We start from the raw sequence: 20,921 nt of genomic DNA, 5'->3' as shown, positions 1-20,921 counted from the left end.
AGTTTACTGGTCCACCCCTACCTCACACCATGGATAAAAATTAACTCAAATGGATCAAAAACATAAACCTAACAGCTTATACTATAACACCAAGGAGAAAACATAGCCACAAATCTTTGTAACTGTGGATTAGGCAATGGTTTCTTAGACATGACATCAAAAGAACAAGCCTAACTAAAACGAAACTGGACTTTCTCAAAATTAAAAATTTTCGTGCTCCAAGAAAGTGGAGAAACAATCAGGAAAATGTGAAAAAATATTTGAAAATCATATCTATAATAAGGGACTAGTATCTAAAACATATAAAGAACAATTACAACTCAATAATAAAAAGATAAGTAATCTCAACTTAAAAATTAGTGAAGGATGTAAATAAACATTTCTCTTAAAAAGTTGTACAAATGGCCAATAAGCACATGAAAACATTAGCCACCAGGGAAATGCAGATCGAAACCATGATATAACACATCATACCTACTAGGATGGTTGTCATAAAAGATACAACAAGTGTTAGAGAAGAAGATGATAAATACATTGCTAGGGGAATGTAAAATGGTATTGCCACTTTGGAAAACAATCTGACAATTACTCAAAAGGTTTAATATAATATTATCATATGACTCAGAAATTCTACTCCTAATAAAAACACATGTCCACAAAAACCTGTACACAAATGTTCACAGTAGTGTAATTTAGCAGAGCCAAAAAGTAGAAACAATCGATGTGTCCATTGAGATAAATGGATACCAAAACATGGAATACTATTTGGCAATAACAATAAATTTACTAATATTTGCTACAACATATATGAAAACATTAAGTGACAGAAGTCAGTCACAAAAGACCACATATAGTATGATTCCATTTATATAAAAAATGCCCAGCATTTGGCAAATCTATACAGAAGGAAGTAGATTAGCGGTCGTCAGGTGCTAGGGGAAAGGGAGAATGGGGAGTGACTGCTAATAGAAATGGGGTTTCTTTTTGGGTTGATGAAAATCAAACCTAAAATTGATTATGGTTGCTCAATCTGTGAATATACTAAAAACCACTGAATTGTACACTAGGTATGTGTGAACTGTATGGTATGTCAACAATATTAATAGCTCAAGAAAACTGTTACCAAAAAAGAAAAAAAAATTTTGGCCAGACACAGTGGCTCACCCTGCAATTCCAGCACTTTTGGAGGCCAAGGCGGGTGGATCACTTGAGCTCAGGAGTTTGAGACCAGCCTGGGTAACATGGCCAAACGTTTCCACCTCTACAAAAAATACAAAAATTAGCCAGGTGTAGTGGTGCATGCCTGTAGTGCCAGCTACTTGGGAGGCTGAGATGGGAGGATGGCTTGAGTCTGGGAGACAGCTTGCAGTGGGCTGAGACTGCACCACCGCACTTGCAGCCTGGGCGACAGAGCCAGACCGTCTCAAAAACAAAAAAATTTACTGACCACAGTTCTAGAATAGAATCTCTTGCAATTAAGGTGCTGATACTTGTGTTTTTTCTATACAGAAAGTTTAAGTGTAAAAACAGTCAGCTTGATAAAATTTGTTCCGCACATATTTCAAAGGTCAGAAATATAACCAAAGGGCTCAGTTGATTCCAGTACATATTTAAGCATCCAAAACACTATTGAAAAAATAACTAATATTAGATATTACAGTTATGTGCTACATAGCTCTAGCTTTAAGAAAATTCAATTTAAATATTAACTATTTTATAGACCCTCCCTGTAGGCTTCCAAATGTAATCTCCCTTGTCTCATCAACCCTGCTGAAGACTATGAAGTTATTACTAAAGTAAAACTGTTTCAGGTCCTATGATAGATTCTCAATACCTAGACTGAGAGATCAAGCAAGAAAACAACTGAATACAATTTGTTTTATTAATGTAAAAAGTGTTTAATTAGCCTTGGCCTTTTTTTTTTTTCAAACTGAACTTTACATGGAGGCACAATGTGTACAAGCGAAGCCACCCTGGCTTTAGATAGAGTCAGGGGACCTTAGCCTCCCCCTTACCCAAAGTGCCTTTGTGGACTTGCTTGAATAATGATCCCTAAATATCAGTCCTAATAGACTTCAAAAGAATCACTTTGGAAGCATGTTAAGAATGGGCCCCACCCTAGATCTACTGAATCAGACTCTGAAAGTGGGACTCCTGAGCCTTTATTTCATGGTTCCCCTATGACTCTAAGGTGCTGCTTTGTGGTCAGGCACAGAGGATTCTTCAGTGAGTACTACTTGTGAAACTGACTTGGTAACAAAATAAAGGGACATTGATACCACTTGCACCTGAATGAAATTCTATTCAGAACTATTGCTTTAACAGGTTCCTGCTCTTCAAACTGGATCATGGATCCAGAGATCATCTGGTTATCTCCAGATTTGGGATAGAAGATCTCCCTGAAGAGTTAGAAGCCAGAGGTGCTGTTATACGCATGTCCCTATATGAATTCACTGCTGAGGGTGGCATGTCCTTAATAATTCAGGTGTGGAATATAAAAGACACAAACCACCATCTCCTTCACTAGTTATTTCCACAGGCCAATCCTTGAAGTGTGAAAGTCTAACCTATTTTCCGTCATAGTCTTGATATACTTTTTGTTCTCTCTTTGAGGGAGATGAACAGTTTATCATCATAATCCAAACATTCTCTTAAGACTTTTCAATTCCAGTACAGGCTGCCCTGACTCTAGTTTTCTCAAACAGTAATATATAAGAACAATTTCTGGAACGTCAATTTTCCAACTTTCACATCACATCATTTCTTTATCCTCACCATCTCAGATTTTACTCAACTTCTTGAAATCAGTATCAAATTAACAAAGCTTTAATAATTAATTTCCTTTCAAGAACTTATTTTGTGCCTACCTTTGGACCTATTAGTTTATCTGCTGTCATTTTGGCAAAAAGTTCTGCTGTCTGGGCTCGAACCTGTGGATGTGTTGAATTGCAGAACATATCCAGTAAGTAGATCAAAGCACCTATGAAGGAAAAAGAGAATTAGTGCTTATAAAGAATTTGACTTTTCTAATCAGAATTCATTTTCAACCATATTTCAACTCAATGTAGTTTTTAAAAACTGTAAACATTCTAAAGCATTCTTCTAGTTTATCAGGCTGTAAAATGCAGCTCAAAATAAGTTTCATTATACTGCACATGACTAGCTAAGAAAGCACTCTATACATTACCCTTTGCCATTGCTTCTTTGATTATTTTTGTACTTGATGTCAAAGCATAAAGAGTTTCCAGAACAAGCTGACGACCTGCAGAGTAAAAGACATTTCAAGGAAGGCATCATCAGGTTAGCTTATATTTACTTGGCACCAGCTCTGTGTCAGGCACTTAACTAGATGTTCTACACAGGATGTCATATTTAATCTTCGTAATAACCAGTGAGACAGGTATTTTCATGGCCATGTTATCAGTGAGGAAGCTGAGGTCCAGTTTAACCTGCCCAAGGTCTCACAGCTAGTAAGTGGTATAGTTGAGTTTTGTATGCAGGTCTGACTGACTCCAAAGTCCATACTCATAACCACTATAAAACCCTGTCTTCCTACCTCACTGTTCACTGCACATCCAAAAACCTTCTAATTTCCTGACACCCAGAGGACACTCTAATCCGGCATCTAAGATTTTTACCTGGTGCTACTGTCTTGAGGGAAAAAGTAGGAAGCAGCAGTTATAAGACCGGGTTCCATTCTAAGACATAATTGCATCCTTCTGGACAAAGCCTATATGCCTCTCACCCAGTCACTACCATATTATATGCAAGTATAGCTTACTGGACTTAACTCTTCTAGAGTCAAATGGTAATGACAGACAGGTGGCCAAAGGAATAAAGTGCTGGCAAATAAGGTAGAGGCTGCAAAGTATTAGGCTGACATGAAAACAACAAAAACAGTAACAATGTACCTTAGCAAACAAAGTAAGATAATTTAGTCTGAAATCTGAATGATCGAGAGTAGGCTAAAATATCTAGATGCCAGCTATTTTCCCTGTAAGATTAAAATATTGACTGGAGTATATAAGTATAAAAATTATGAGTTCCATAACATCCTTTACTTCACCAACCAGTTTAGTTTTCATTGTTTGAAGTCTCACAAAGCTACTGAAAACCAAGAAAAAAGAAAAACAAACTAAGGTTGCAGGTATGATAAAAACAATCTGCAAATGACTTTACAAAGCTGCCATTTTAAAGACCTGTTTCAAGCATATCATGTATTGAAGAGAAAAAAAATTCCATAGAAATTCAACTCAATTTACCAAACATAACACCAAAAATAAGCAAGCCACTGGTATATAAAATGAACGATATGGTTCCTTCTCTTAAGGATGTGGACAGACATGAATTCAAGATTAACATGACTTCCAAGGGATTGGCAAAGTCAACTAGGCAATGTATTCTGGTTACTGGTGAGTCTGGAGTTACATGTAATTGCCTACAAACTCAATATTCCTGCCTTTGAAAAGCAATCTTAGGGTTGGTTTTAGCATAATTACAAACCATTAGACTAGGTAATTGTATAGATTAGGGCAGGCTGTATTCAGGAAATAAGGTTGGGATATTTTTTAAACCACCTTGGTATTTTATCTTATTAATATCAAATCAGCAAAAGACAAAGTACACAGATTTGAACACTAAGCTGAATACAAGGCCATCAGTATCTTAAGCATGTTTTCTATCATCCAAGATTACTTATGTTTAGTAAGCCATGAAATATTAGTTAATTCTCAATTACCCATGTGTGGATCTCAATAAACTGAAAATCCCAGGTTATTTTCCGTTGGTTTTGGACCTCTCTCACCCCCAATTTTCAAATTTTGACATGGGAAAAGCAAGACAGTAACCTATGTAAAACATAATTAGGAAGACAAATCTAGTGTAAAGAACACTTTAAAACTAAACATAGATGACATTTGTTTGAGGTTTTGTATCAATTATGCAACAACTCCCTTCCATGGGCTGATCCTGCTGTGGTTTCCAAAATTCCACCTGTATACATACTTGATGGCAACGAATGCAGAAGAGCCAACAAACTGGACAAAACCATTGATTCAGCAATATTGTTGACACAGTCTTGGTTAGATGTCACTATATTCACAACCTGAAAATTAATCAACAGGATAATAAAAGTTTCAGAAATAATTTTGAACCTAAATCAAATTAAGTCATATAGACTGTACAAGTGAGATAAATGCTTGGGGGACGAAACATTTAACTTTTAGATAAGAGTTTAATTTTAAAAGATTGCCTTTATTACTTTAATCTCTTTGGAAATAATACGTTGAGGTTTCTAAGAAGCCTTCAATCCTATACCCATACATGCTCCAGAACTAAGGTACATACTATAGTGTTTTCCAATTACAGAGTTTGGGTGGTGGCTGGTGATCAGGAAAATAATGATTCTCACTACTGGGACTTTTTTACTTTTAAAGGAAAAAAGTAAACGTCTTCAGCACCCAGCACAACAGACTGGGGTTTTCTTTCTATTATAAAGAAAAAGGTATGTTTTTCTTTCGGAAACAATGACCACTCAAATCTTTTAGAGTATACATCTAAACATCATTGGTCAGCGTCTCAGTGCAACATATCCTAGATTTAATAACGTTTATTTAAAAAGTTACAAGATGCTTGAAGGAATTAAGTAGAAAACATGTTTTTCAATTGAAATAACTTGCTTGTTAAGCTTGTTGACCAATTTAAAGTTATTTATTCTATTAAAAATCTGTTTTAAGCCAAAATGTTATCTAAGAACATGTTACACAAATTCATAAACCATCTATATAACTGTCACTGCAGAGTTACATTTGGTGTTCTGTGCAATAAACTGTGTTACAAAGATTAAGATCTCAGAAATAATCCTGGGAAGTCTGGGTTGCCTGGGCAAAGAACTACTTGTGACTAAGGACTTCTTGCTTCTCTCTCAGAAGAAAAGGCCACATTTAAACAGCATCCTATGAGACTAGTGGCTTCAATATCCTGAACAAGTGGACTCCAACTTCTCTTGGACTCTTAAGACCCATGGGTTCTGGCAGTTGGCTTTTTAAGGCCACTCCTATAACAGCAGCACACCCAGGTGTCTGTCTGTAACCCTCACAGAAAAGGTAGCTTTTGTACTAGATTTGTAAGAAGGGAGATCAGCTGATGGGGAGGAACAAGGATCGCTCCTCTGGAATGCAAACCCACAGTATGTAGCCAACAGATATGGCCTCAATATGTCTCTCCATGGGAACACAGCAATCAGGGAAACGCTGCATCATCTTCTTGCTGATGTGTGGCTTCTAAGCTTCCCCAGTAAAGCCCATTCCTTAGCCCATACCTGACACTGTACAACACTATCCCAAGCCCTAACACATAACAGAAAGAGAACCACTTTGAACGACATTGTGCAATTGTGCAATATTCACTCTTCAAATTCAGCATGTTAATTCAAGTTTCAAACAATACTGATGTGGCTTAATAGGCAAAATGATGAAAAAAAAAAGCATACTTCAACTTCAATGACTGATCAAGACTCCAATCACACATGGTAAATGGTAGGAAAAGTAACATGCTTTAGTACAAAACGTTTTTACCTCTAAAGCCAACTGCTGCACTTGACCAGCTCCATGAACTCGGAGAAGAGAAAATATCAACTTAAAGTGCCCAATGCATTCACTCTCAGAACCTAGAGAATAAGAATAAAATGGTTTTTTATTTCCAAGAGATGTTTGAAATTATTTAGCTTCAGAAAACCGATATACACTGTTGTTTACTGTCAATTTTAAGTCTCTGATAACCCTTTCTAAACATCTGTGACATGAAGTAAGTGGTTGACCTCTAAGCAGCCATAAGTCTGAAAAGGCAAAATGTAAGGTACTAGAGCTTTTTAGGTTTACTTTGTTTGCATTCCCATCCCCACCCCTAACCCTCAGGCTAAGACCTTTATCAAATAAACAATCCAAATATAGCTCAAAAATCTAAAGTGTAAGGTAGTAATTTTATTCTTTACCTCTAGACCTTAGGGTTACCCCCCTCAACCTAATTATACTTTGGGAGACTCTGACATGATTTGGCTTTTAAATAAGACTAGGTTAGAACTCTGCCACTTAACTATAATACAAACAAACTGGTATGAATATACAAAGCACTCCCTGTGAAAATACATAAAATGAAATGGTATTTCCATTCCTACCTACCTCAAATCCTAATCCCATATATTTACTCCCATTTTGTTGTTAATAAAACAAAAGCATGAAACAGGTTTTGTTCAGCATATTCTTCCTTTTCTATATGGTAGTAAAACAGTGTAATTTCTTATCTTTTGAGGATTCTTAAGATAACTCAGTAAGCCTCCTTCAAATTAAAGAGTCTGAGAATATTCTATAAATATGTTGCTTTTAAATTCATTTTCAAACCACTTAATAGGGAATAACTGTCAAATACATCAATGACACACAAACCATACTTCTAAATTACAAGACAGAGTTAATTCTAATAAATGTGATACATATTATCAGAAGGATTTCTGCACAGGCCTTTCTTCAACTTTTTACAAGTTCCAAATCAACAGTCTGCTCTGCTACAATTTCTTTGTATCTAACATACCACTAGCAATATTCGACACTTTGACAACTCCAAAAAAAAGACAAAGTTTTCTTCAGATTTTATAACACTGTCTTTAATAACATCCCAAGGTACATCCTGTAAATGCGTAATTTTCCCAATATTTAATTACTGTTATTTTATTTAAATAACTTTTTGGCAATAACCCAAAAGTCAGAATTTTAATAGTACTTTAATACATACTAAGAAGAGTAGAAATGTACCTGAAAGGTAATGTTCAATGTTATTTTAAAAGATCAAGTAATTTAAATTGAATTTGTATTATTTTAGGTTTATATTCTATATTTACTATCAAAGTTAGAGTTGAAAGAAGCTGTTAGACTTTCACTCACCCATCTCCCTGGAGTCAGGCTAGAGTAATATTTTTGAAAATGTCCTCTTAAAGATGATTAAGAGTAGGAACTCTCACATCTTTATTTCAATTTTTATACACCAAAAACTTCAGGCAATTTTTCAAAAATATCAGTGCCCATATGCACATGGCACTGGTTAGAGACCAGAAAGGAGGCAAAAATTAGATCACTTCTTATTAAATAACTCTAATTCAAGCACTTATACTTGATATGTTAACTTATGACATCAATGTGAAATTTTATGCTATCAAACTATTCTGCCTTTTCAACTCATTTAGATACATGTTCTCATAGAGACATGAATTTTTCTAAACATGGTGCCTTGACCTCTCTCCCCAGCTTAACTTTTATTGTAAAAATATTACAGGGTAAATTCCCTGTAATGTTATGTTAATACAGTATAACCAAGTATAATTTTCCCTGATCAAACTGATTATTGGAATTTTTAGGGCTCCTGTATTATATGGGTCTTACTGATCAAAGGTTTAGTCACATACCTGGATTATATTTTATGACATTTCTCAGAGCCTCCAAAGCCATTTCTACTCTCGGTAAGCGATCTCCATGTTGCTCTGACTCCACTTTTGCAGCATGTGTGATGGCCATGAATGTGTGCAGGTACTGGGCCTGGGAGCCTATATAATCCAAGAGACTTGCAGCAAATGCTTTTGGAACCTAATCAAAGCAGACAAGTATTTAAAACACATGGGTGCCCTAAGAAATAACTCCATAGCAAAAGAAAGAACTTTAAGCTATGAAAGTGAATAAACATGATAAAATTATACATACATACGAATACACCTATGCATTATAGGGGACATGGTAGAGGGCAGGAAACATTATACGGTATTTCTCAACTTCCAGAGATCTGATATACTCCCATTAGTATCTTAGTGTAACAATTCTGAGATTAGAATACCTCCTCCCTTTATCAATCGAAGTAACAGACAGTATGATATAGAACTTCTAAAATTTGGTTATATTTTTATAATTAAAAGTTATATAAAATTTAGAACATAGATTCAAAGGACAATTTTCAAAAGGACTTCACAAGTTACTTAACTCATTCTGCTTAATAGCTATTTACATATATATTACTCTGTGGTAAGTGATACACATTATGGCTTAGTAAATTTTTCTTCTAAGAGCAAACTCTAAAACAAAGCCTCACTTCTTTCCTTCTTACAAACAAATCAATCACCAAATCCTCTTTGCCACCTCCTACAAGTCAGTTGCAGTGGCTTGCACCTGTAATCCCAGTTACTTGGGAGGCTGAGATAGAAGGACTGCTTGAGGCCAGGAGTTTGAGACCAGCCTGGGCAAAATAGTGAGACCCCTGTCAATAAATAGAAAAAACAAAAAATGAGAGCAAAAACTCCCTGTATGATCCCCAAGCGCTCAGAAGAAGCTCCTCAGTTGTTTCTGGAAGTGATTAGGAATCATCACAAAAGATGATCTGATGTGACTCCAGTCATCTTCTAAAAAAATCTTTATTTCCAACCTATATTTTCTCCTAATACTGGCCAGAGGAAGCCTCAGGTCTGGTGGTCTGATATCCCTTGTGATGAAATGAGCATGTAACTGGCCTTGTATGTCCATGAAGGACTACTGAGTTAAAGGCCACGGCCCAGTGGGATAGCAGTAGGCATAAAATATAAGAAAAAGCTGGGCAAGGAACAACTTCTTATGAACAAACTTCATAAAATTCAGTTCTTCAACAATCAAGATAAACAGGCTCACAAGCTGTCAGTGGTCACCCCATCACAAGCATTTGGTATTATTTCAGGTATTATATTTCAGTGTAGAGGCATACCTCAGAGATAGTGTGGGTTCAGTTCCAGATCACCAAAATAAAGCATATTTTTTGGTTTTCCAGTGCGTATAAAAGTTATTTTTATATTATACTGTAGTCTACTATTAAGTGTACGATAGTATTATGTCTAAAAAACTATGTGCATACCTTAACTAAAAAATGCTAACAATCATCCAAGCCTTCAGCAAGTCAATCTTTTTGCTGGTGGGAATGTCACCTTGACGTTGATAGCTGCTGACTAATCAGGGTGGTGGTTGCCGAAGGTTGGGGTGGCTTCCCAAAGTAAAACAATGAAGTCTGCTCTATCAACTGACTCTTCCTTTCGTGAAAGATTTCTCGGTAACATGTGATCTGTTTGATAACATTTTATCCACAGTACTTCTTTCAAAATTGAAGTCAATCTTCCCAAACCCTGCTGCTGCTTTATTAACTCAGTTTATGTAATATACTAAATCTTTTGTCATTTTAACAATGTTCACAGCATCTTCACAAGATTTCATCTCAAGAACCACTCTTTGCTTAGTCACAAGAAGCAACTCCTTATCTGTTCAAGTTTTATCATGAGATTGTAGCAACTGAGTCACATATTCAGGATCTACTTCTAATTCTAGTTCTCTTGCTAGTTCCAGCCCATGTGCAGTGACTTCCTCCACTGGAATCTTGAGCTTCTCTAAGTCATCCATGATAGCCAGGAACAATTTCTTCCAAACTCCTGTTAATGTTGATATTTTTACCTCCTCCCATGAATTACAAATGCTCTTATGCATCAAGAAAGGTGAATCCTTTCCAGAAGGTTTTCAATTTACTTTGCCCACATCCATTACAGGAATCACTATCTATGGCAGCTATAGCCATATGAAATATATGTCTTAAATAACAAGATGTAAAACTTTAAATTACTCCTTGATCCATGGGCTGCAAAATGGATGTTGTATTAGCAGGCATGAAAATATTAATCTCCTTGTACATCTCCATCAGAGCTCTTGGGTGACCAGATGCATTGTCAGTGAACAGTAGTATTTTGAAAGCTCTTTTTTCCTGAGCAGTAGGTCTCCACAGTGGGCTTATAATATAATATGCATAAACAGATGTGTTGTCATTCAGGCTTTGTTTTTCCATTTATAGAGCACAGGCAGAGCAGATTTAGCGTCTTTTTTTTTTTTTAAATAATTTCAACTTTTGTTTTAGATACGGGGGTAGGTGCATAGGCTTGTTACCTGGAATACTGAAGTTTGGGGTATGATTTCACCCAGGTACTGACTACAGTATCAACCTTGACCACCCCCTCTTCCCTCTAGTAGTCTCCAGTGTCTATTATAGCCACTTTTATGTCCATAAGTACCCACTATTTAGCCTCCACTTGTAAGTGAGAACAGATTTATCAATCTTAAAGTTCCTAGGATCTTCAGAAGGGTAAATGAGCTTCAACATAAAAGTCAGCAGCTGCATCAGCCTCTACCAAGACAGTCAACTTGTCCTTCGAAGCTTTGAAGCCAGACATTGATTGCTCCTCTCTAGCTAAATCCTAGATGGCATGCTCTCCCAATAGAAGGCATTAGAAACTTTAGTGTAGTGACCTTCAATTATCTTAGCTAAGTTTCTGGGTAAGTTGCTGCAGCTTCTCCATCAGCACTTGCTGCTTCACCTTGCACTTTTATGTTATGAAGATAGCTTTTTTCTTTAAACCTCATGAACCAACCCCCCTAGCTTCAAACTTTTCTTCTGCAGCTTCCTTACCCTCTCTCAGCCTTCACAAAATTAAAGAGAGTTAGGACCTTGCTCTCAATTAGCCTTTGTCTTATGCAAATGTCGTGGCTGGTTTGATCTTCTATCCAAATCATTAAAACTTTCCATACCTCAGCAATAAGGCTGTTTCAGTTTCTTATCATTCATGTATTCATTGGAGTAGCACTTCTAATTTCCTTCAAGAACTTTTCCTTTGCATTCACAACTTGGCTGTGTGGCACAAGAGGCATAGCTTTCGGCCTATTTCACCTTCTGACAAGCCTTCCTCATCAAGCTTAATCATTTCTAGCTTTTGATTTAAAGTGAGAGACCTGTGACTCTTGTAGGGTTATTAACTGGCCTAATTCCAATGTTGTTGACTCAGAATAGGGAGGCCACAGGAGAGGGAGACTGGGAAATGGATGGTTGGTGGAACAATCAGAACACATACAGTTACTGATGAAGTTCACTATTGATGAACTTCACTATCTTATGTAAACAATTAGCAAGAGCAACATCACTGATCACAGATCACCGTAACAGATATGATAAAGTGTGAAACATTGAGAGAATTAGTAAAATGTGACAGAGACATGTAGTGAACACATGCTGCTGGAAAAATGGTGCCAATAGTTGTGCTTGGCACAGGGTTGCCACAAACCTTCAATATGTTTTTCTTTAAAAGAGAAAAGCAACATAGTAAAGAAAGTGCAATAAAATGAAGTGTGCTTCTATACAGTGTGACTACACTAGTAACTTTCAGTAACAGATGATCAAAGGTATCAGATAAAATTAAAAGCAGAGCGCTTACCTCCAGTTGGAAAGTAGGAACTTCATTATACACCCTAACAAAAATCTCCCCTACAATAAGTTCTTTGGCATGATCACTGTAGACAAATTCTGATCCATAAGTTTTGTCACAATCACCCTTTTTAGAAGATGAAAATAGACTGTTAGATGTAAATCTATCCATGTTCAGTTTAATAACTTAACAGATAAGTAACTTGAGAGATCTATGCATTTTCTAGAGAAAAAATGTGGTGTGATACATGTCACAGTACTTAAAATGACTTTGGAATAGGCACACAATTACATTTTTTTATTCCAAATATTACTATTATTAACTCATTTTAAAATTTCAAAGGATCAGAGGTCAGCTAACAAAGATCTTAGAGCAAGAGATTATAAAGCAAATATGACACTTTATTCTTCTTAATCAACTCAGCAGACATCAGACCTAGTAATATGTAGTACAACAGAGCTGAGAAATGAGCATATTTGGACTGGGTTTTAAAAAGTAATACACTGGGCCGGGCACGATGACTCACGACTGTAATCCCAGCACTTTGGGAGGCTGAGGCAGGCAGATCATGAGGTCAAGAGATCGAGACCATCCTGGCCAATATGGTGAAACCCTGTCTCCACTAAAAATACAAAAATTAGCTGGGCATGGTGGCGCACGCCTGTAGTCCCAGCTACTTGGGAGGCTGAGGCAGAAGAATCACTTGAACCCGGGAGGCGGAGGTTGCAGTGGGCAGAGATCACGCCACTGCATTCCAGCCTGGTGACAGAGTGAGATTGTGTCTCAAAAAAAAAAAAAAAAAAAGAAAGAAAAAAGAAGTAATACACTGAACAAAAGTGCTGAAAAACAAAAGAGGAATGGGAGAAAAACAGTCCCAAAGAGGATTAAGAATGAAACCAAAAGGAATTTAGGTTGGACTAAAATAACATGTAAAAGAATACAATAAATTATAAAATGCTAAACAAAGAGATGTTATTATGTCTATTCTGGTAAAAGATAATGTACAGAAGGCCGAGTGTGGCGGCTCACGCCTGTAGTCCCAGACCTTTGGGAGGCCAAGGTGGGCGGATCACCTGAGGTCAGGAGTTCGAGACTAGCCTGACCAACATGGAAAAACCCCATCTCTACTAAAAATACAAAATTAGCTGGGCATGGTGGTGCATGCCTGTCATTCCAGCTACTCGGGAGGCTGAGGCAGGGCAGGAGAGTCGCTTGAAACTGGGAGGCGGAGGTTGCAGCAAGCCGAGATTGCGCCATTGCACTCCAGCCTGGGCCAACAAGAAGGAAACTCTGTCTCAAAAAACAAACAAACAAACAAAAACAATGTACAGAAATGTGAGACCTGTTCTCCCTAGCTCTGCAATTCTCAAAAATTTTATCCATAAAGAGTTCTAAGTACTAACATGGAATGAGCTCAAAAACGCTAAATAACAGAGATGTTACAGTAATAGCTACTCTAATTTCCAAAGCCACACACATAATTATCTTCAAAGTCATCAAGATTCAACCATCTAGTGTATGGATTATCCAAGTCTTCTCCTTATTGCCCATCCTACTGCCTTTTTTTTTTTTTTTCCATTGCTTAGTAATAGCTTCTCCACTAAAAGGTGGTACGGTAGAAAAAAATGTTCAGTTTTGACACTGGAAAGCAACTTTCACTTACTAGGGAAAAGAGGCTGGAGTGAACAACTAAAATAAGGTTTCTGGGTTAAAAAACTGGTTAAAATAGAAAACAGCTGTATATAAGTGGTAACAATAATAAAAAATCCTGATGTATTACTACATACAACACAATACTCTTCTTAAATGGGCCAAATATTACATGGCAGAAAGCCATACTGACTGACACTAAACTGAGAAATAGTTTTCTGTTCTAATCAACATTGCTGTATTTCCAGAGATTCCATCAGAATAAATTACTCAAGAAATTTATAAACCAATGACATACTTTTTTAATCATGTTTTCTTGTTGGGATTCAAGAAATTCAAGTAATTCTGCTCTTGTAGAATTGTTCCATATCAAATACGGACTTTCTGTGTTGCTGTTAAGCATCTTCAAAATCTAGGAGACAATATTACTGTTTTATGACATTTAGTGAAAAAAATTATCGACATTATCAATTATTAAAATTGTCTATCATATGCCAAACACTAAAATAGTTGCCTATAGTACAATGGACCTCAATAATAAGTATCTCAATAATTCTAACAAGTTTGCTGATACGACCCACTTTATGGCTGAGAAAAACTAAGGCTGCAAATCATTAAATTATTTGTCCCAGGTCTTACAACTGGTAACTGGTGAAACTGGGATCTGAAACTGAGTCTGACTTCAACATTCTCAAAATCTGCTGTGCCATGGTGAAATTCAGTATTTTTAAAGTATTTAATAAACACATTGTGAATACAAGCTTGAAAAGAATCACAACACAATACCTTTCTATACATGTATTTGAAAACAAAACCTAAGTCTTTAAGAAGCATACCTGTATGAAGGAAAATAAAATTTATGGGGAGAAAGCCAGATTTTCTTGACCACACCCTGATACTGAAGGCTGTGCAGTCGTTCTGCAGGCATAGATTATGGCTGCTTAGGCATCTGGTGTGTTTTCCTATTGTTAAGCTCTCCTCAATTTGAAATGTAAACACAGACATTTCACAATTCCTTAAATGTCTGAATAAAAAGCTTTTATTTTTACAGAGGTCTACTGCTAATAGGAAAACAGAGGAGTATGACCTCCATCTTATACAGACATGCAAGCCTTGTTTTCAAAAGGCAAATTTCTAGTTAAGCATTTTATTAAATAGAGATGGAGCTCATGCCAACATTTAATTTTGAAATGCTACAAAAATTTTTTAGTGGGGATGGCTATAGAAGTTAATCCCGAACTTCTTGTCATTTTTGGAGAGAATGCTTTCAATCAGCAAAATGTATCACATGGTTGAGTGAAAAGTCCAGGAAAATAACTAACATCAAGAGTGGTCCTGGTTGTCTAGTGTTTAGGAAAAATAGTAAAAACAAAAACAAGATTAAAAAACAAAAACAAAAACAAACAAAAAAAACCGGTGGCATCGGCCGGGCGCGGTGGCTCAAGCCTGTAATCCCAGCACTTTGGGAGGCCGAGACGGGTGGATCACGAGGTCAGGAGATCGAGACCATCCTGGCTAACACGGTGAAACCCTGTCTCTACTAAAAAATACAAAAAAACTAGACGGGTGAGTTGGCGGGCGCCTGTAGTCCCAGCTACTCGGGGGGCTGAGGCAGGAGAATGGCGTAAACTCGGGAGGCGGAGCTTGCAGTGAGCTGAGATCTGGCCACTGCACTCCAGCTTGGGCAACAGAGGGAGACTCCGTCTCAAAAAAAAAAAAAACAGTGGCATCTAGAGCCACTGCCTTTCACACATGGGGACTGAAAAGCATGGCAAGCACTGAAAACTGGACTCAATCACATTGGATTAAAAACAAATAAGCTGTTTAAAAGTTGTAAAATTACTTTGGAAACCTGAAGATTCTGTCACTTACAAAAGTAACGGTTCATCATTAGAGGAAACAAAAGAAAAACTGCCTACAATTCTGCCATTCAAAAATAATTAGTTAACATATTGGTACAAATCTATCAATCCATTTATTTTGTTATACCAAAAATAGGATCTAGGGTCTTCATTTAAAATCTTTTAATGTCTTTCAGTACTCTTTTTACAATTAAAGGATAAGAGTAACCTATTTAAATGGATTTCTATAGTTTATCTAATTCTTTAATGCTATATTCTTAGATTATTTCTCAATAATCCTTGCAAAAGAAGTTAAAGAGGTTGGGAGATCTATCATGTCATACTGATTTTTGTAATGCATCTATGTATGTACGTAGATACATATACATATACACGTGTATATATGTATTTACTTTCAGGATTTTAACTCTGCATCTGAATAAGCTATGGCTTACAATAAATAGCTTGAAATAGACTCTGGGTCTCCTGTCTCCCAGTAGTCTGCCATTGTGAAATACCATTTCAACTTCACTCTCTTGTCCTGTCCCTTTGTGACTCAAGGTTGGTAAGAATTATGATGGGCTCCACAGCTGAGAAACAAAGTTAATTTGCCCTCGCAAAAACTGGACTTGTAGAACTGACATCATTAGCATCAAGCAATTATAAAGTGAGTTTCTTGCTTGAGAGAACAAATGTGAACGTTCTTAATTTTTAGGTTTCCTAGATCAATATTATTGTATTACTTTACTGCTTAAAGGATCTTGCACTATTCATTAAAACCTAGGCTACCTCTGAAGCACATACCTCAGTCACACTAGCCACAGCAAGTTTTCTAGCAACATAGGGTGTCAGCATGCCAGCTAAGCTTTTCCTTATGGTTGGATTTTCTGGAGTTGCTTGTTCTTCAGCCAAATACCCTCCAAGGCGACTCAGAGCATGGACACTCAGTTTGGCAAGGCTGTTGGCTACCTCCTGTTACAAAAAAATTAAGTTGTTAAAGTAGATCTGTTATCTTACACAGCTACTATAACTTTACCGAATCACACTATATGGAACATATTTAAGGAGTAAAAAGCCAACCAAACAAAAAGGGTACAAGAGTATCTAACATTGATATCAGAAAGTTTACGTGTTGGGGCTTGTTTTTTTATTTATAAGAAGGACTAACTTATACCCAATGCAGTATATCTAACAGACAACAGGAAGAAGCACATTTGGTGGTAATGTGGGAAGGAGGGGATAGGTAGGCAGCCCTGCCTGCTAGAAGCACACATTTACAATATGAGCAATAAATGAGAGCACATAGAAGAGACAAAAAAATATCTATAAAAATCAGATAAGTACTCAAGTATTTAGGGGAGCTAGCCTCAATTGCCTGATGGTAACATTATATTGTCCTGTGTTACACAACCATAATTTTGCAATCATAAAGTTGACTCCGAGTAATTAAGAAAGTATTAAATTATGTCCAGCAAATGCCACTGCAAATTCCCTTGCCTTGAATCCTTTCAGCATAAGCAATTACGACTAAAAGTTTTGGGTCTTAAAAAGCTATAAACCTAATTTTCCTGAAAAACAATTTATCTCTGGGGACTCTGGATAGCTGCAGCTTTGCTTTGCATTAGTTTAGCACTAACCTATAGTTTGGGTTCAAATTCAATATTAAAGCAACGTTAAAGTTACCTGCTGGTTTGTTTCTTCACTTTTCTGAATGCCACTCTCTTCTAGTGTGTAGTCATAATTAAACAGAAAACCAAGCAGATACCACAAAATTCCAGCCTGAAATAGGTGTGTCTGTAGCCAGAAATCCACGGCAAAAGAACTGACACATTCTACCCCAAGAGAAGCCACCCGGGGAATACTCTGAGAAAAAAGAATGAGAGAATAAGTTGTTACAGAGTTTTAAAAAAAAAAAAAAAAAAAAAACAAAAAACTAAGAGGAACCGGTTATGCGTGTATGTCAAGCTAACTACGTTATTTTGCAAAATGTTTACCTCTTCTTATATTTTCAATTCCAATTTAAATCTGAATCCTATATCCTTTAAAGCCTAAAATTAAAAGTGACCTCATAACGAGATACCAGAATTACAACCTTTAAGGCTAGTGTCAGAAGACTTGGGAATAGTTTCCTGTTTCATTTCTTCTATTTTTAATTTTTAAAAACAGTGACATGGCATCAATAGCAACTTACATGCTAGTGATCTTAAATACAACAATAACTTTTGTGCAGTTGTAAAGATTTATGTCAGAGTTTCTATTCTGTAATCAAATACTTCTAAGGACATCAAGTAGATATAGTAGAGGAGATACTTTCATCAGTTCCCTCACTTATTGATACTTTAGTATGAGATCAGCATCTCAATCCTATTTTATTCAAGACAATTCTCACTCTGCCCAGTTATCTAAGACATCTCTCTCTCCCTCCCAGTCAACTATCACATCTACCCACAGTCAACCTTTCTCAGGTCTGGACTGGGAGGAAATAGTAAGTTCTCAGATCTCTAAAGCCTTTCCTACCAAGCAGTGCCTGAACTCTCCAGTTTTCAGGTTTTAATGGCCCCCTCTCTTTTCTTTCTTTCTTTCTTTTTTTTTTTTTTGAGACAGGGTCTCAATCTCTTGCCCAGGCTGGAGCGTAGTGGCCCAGGCTAACTCTGAATCACACACCTCAGTCACACTAGCCACAGCAAGTTTTCTAGCAACATAGGGCATCAGCATGCCAGCTAAACTTCTCCTTATGGTTGGATTTTCTGGAGTTGCTTGTTCTTCAGCCAAATACTCAGCCTCCCAAGTACCTGGGATTACAGGCGCGTACCATCACATCCAGCTGATTTTTGTACTTTTTGTAGACAGGGTTTTGCAGTGTTGGCCAGGCTGGTCTCGAACTCCTGACCTTAAGTGATCTGCCAACCTCGGCCTGCCAAACTGCTGGGATTACAGGCGTGAGCCACCACACTGGACTAGCCTTTTGCTTTTAATAGACTTATTTATTACAGGCTTCTCTTTTCTCCCTGCCACTCATTCCAATGTTCAGATGGAACCCACTTCCCTTTAGCTATATCAATTTAGTCTTACTCTTTGCAGGCCAGCCTAGAAACAAAGCCTCCATTTACAGCAAGGCTTCTGTGAAAAACACTTTTAGAAAACAATGTGCTTATAAATTAGGAACTGGCTAGTTGACAAAAAGACACTTTGCTGTCTCTATATCTAGAAAGCATTAAAGATTAACTCTACCTTGCCAAAATATAGTACCCGACAGAGATCCTTGATAATGCTAGGCATTTCCGTGATCTTCTCTCGGCATTCTTCAAACTGAGCAGCCACACTATAGCATTTACTTATGTGTCCACACACCTACAGACAACACAACAGAGCAAAAAAACCAGTAGAGTCACATAGGCATTCCTTATTTAACACATTAGAAATCAAACCAGCAGAGATTTGTGAATAATGCTTAATGGTATATACAATGCTCCAAAATTAAATAGAACGTCTTTACTAGATCACTAGTCTTTCTCATCAAGATCTATAAATGCTGGGGTAGTTGGCAAACCACAGCCACTACAACCCATGGGCCAAACTGACCATGGTCTTCGTACTACCAAAGAGCTAAGAATGGTTTTTAGATTTTTCAAGGGCTGTAAAAAAGTCACAAAAGAAAACGTAACAGAGACTGTATGAAGCCTGAAACACTCATATATTTACTCCCTGGACCTTTATTTTAAAAGTTTGTTGGCCTCTGGATTAAGGTATTTTTGTATAGTTTACTAACATAGCAGAATATCACAATTTTATTTACACAATGGACTTCAAAATAGAGGATGAAACTCAACAGCCAGTACTCGTTTTATATTCTGAATTTTGCTGGCATAAGCAAAAGGCCAAATAAAAAGACACGTTCTACAAAGCTCTTAATGAACTCCTGATGAATTTCCTATCTTATAACCTTAAATGTTAAGCCAGTTAAAATACTAGGGATAGGAGAATGAGGGATGGAAGATATGTGAAACAAGAATGGCATAAAGCTGGCTAATGGAAACATACAGGTTCAATAAACTCTTCTCTAGAAAGAAAACTTAAGCCAACAGATCACAAGTGCTTTAGTGCAGTTGATACACAGATCAGCAGCATCAATGACACTTGGAAACTTGTTATAAAAACATACTCTCAGGCCACCACCCTAGACCCACTAAATCAGAAACTTGGGGTGGGGTGGAGCTCTGCAACCCACAGTTGAAATAGCCCTCCACTTGATTCTCATATATGTTAAAATCTGAAACACTGATCTAGTGCAATTTTCTTGGAACCACAGGTTTTAGCCTCACCTGTACTGACATGTCACTTGGTTTACTAGAACGAGTCAAGACAGCCACACAGCGACTAAATGCCTCCTGTAACACCTGCAGAGGAAGAAGTCAGCTGTTAACTCTCCATTTTGACTTCAAGTCTGAAAGGCCTTTTCTAGCAGTAATAAAATATAAATAACCCTTTAATGTTAAATATTTGATACATAAATGTTTGATCAACATTTGCTAAATAAATAGTAAACAAAGGACTCCTAAAAGTTTCTTTTTACGCATTTCTAATAAGCTACTTTGTAAACAATATTACCATTATCAGTTTTGAACCCAACACTTTCCAACACACATTATGAAATAAAGCTCCACTTCTATCTTTAATTTGGTATGAGAATAAAGAAAATATTGTGTTATCTGCTGAAATAAACTAAAGAATCTGCATTTGTACTTGCTAAATTCTTCACTGCCAAGAGTCATATAATGTGTGTAAACTGGCCTAAAAAGCACAAAGGTCACTCCGTATTACCTCTAGTCCATTCTCTCTTCTGAGCTCTTCAGCATTGAGGGCTGAACAGTTGACAGTATGGAAAGCTAGCTCTGTAGCCGCAGGCAACAATGGTGATTCTTTTGAGAAAAGGAGGTCATCTGAAGTTTCCATTGTTATAGTCCGAATAAGCATGGGGTATCCTGCATATTTATAAGGCTGTAAATCTGAAATAACCAATGTTAGTGTTAGAAAAATGAAACAAAATTAATTATGTTGTGGTTTCAATTTTGATACCATGTTCAATTATGTTGCCTTAAAAAAATAAAAATGGGGCCGGGCGCGGAGGCTCA

At 36.8% G+C, this 20,921-nt stretch overlaps 1 protein-coding gene across 2 annotated transcripts in view; it reads right to left on the bottom strand.

Moving 5' to 3' along the window:
- The window catches only part of LOC105490374 (DnaJ heat shock protein family (Hsp40) member C13), a 128,360-nt gene that overhangs the window by 19,519 nt on the left and 87,920 nt on the right, over nt 1-20,921 (bottom strand). For both annotated transcript variants that reach the window (XR_011619689.1, XM_011755900.3), the window contains exons 37-48: nt 20,611-20,795; nt 20,112-20,186; nt 19,021-19,140; nt 17,473-17,652; nt 16,594-16,761; nt 14,247-14,360; nt 12,308-12,424; nt 8,456-8,633; nt 6,576-6,667; nt 5,005-5,104; nt 3,188-3,262; nt 2,868-2,980 (exon numbers count right to left, since the gene is read on the bottom strand). Coding sequence is in view for 1 of the 2 variants with exons in the window: in XM_011755900.3 (XP_011754202.2) it covers nt 2,868-2,980; nt 3,188-3,262; nt 5,005-5,104; nt 6,576-6,667; nt 8,456-8,633; nt 12,308-12,424; nt 14,247-14,360; nt 16,594-16,761; nt 17,473-17,652; nt 19,021-19,140; nt 20,112-20,186; nt 20,611-20,795 (1,517 nt within the window). In the remaining variant the exon portion in view is untranslated. The remainder of the gene's footprint in view (nt 1-2,867; nt 2,981-3,187; nt 3,263-5,004; nt 5,105-6,575; nt 6,668-8,455; nt 8,634-12,307; nt 12,425-14,246; nt 14,361-16,593; nt 16,762-17,472; nt 17,653-19,020; nt 19,141-20,111; nt 20,187-20,610; nt 20,796-20,921) is intronic.

The sequence above is a fragment of the Macaca nemestrina genome, chromosome 2 (genome assembly GCF_043159975.1).
Source record: "Macaca nemestrina isolate mMacNem1 chromosome 2, mMacNem.hap1, whole genome shotgun sequence".
NCBI classification, from domain to species: Eukaryota; Metazoa; Chordata; class Mammalia; order Primates; family Cercopithecidae; genus Macaca; species Macaca nemestrina.
Note: the sequence above shows the minus strand (reverse complement) of the source record. Positions and strands in the feature narration are given on the sequence as shown.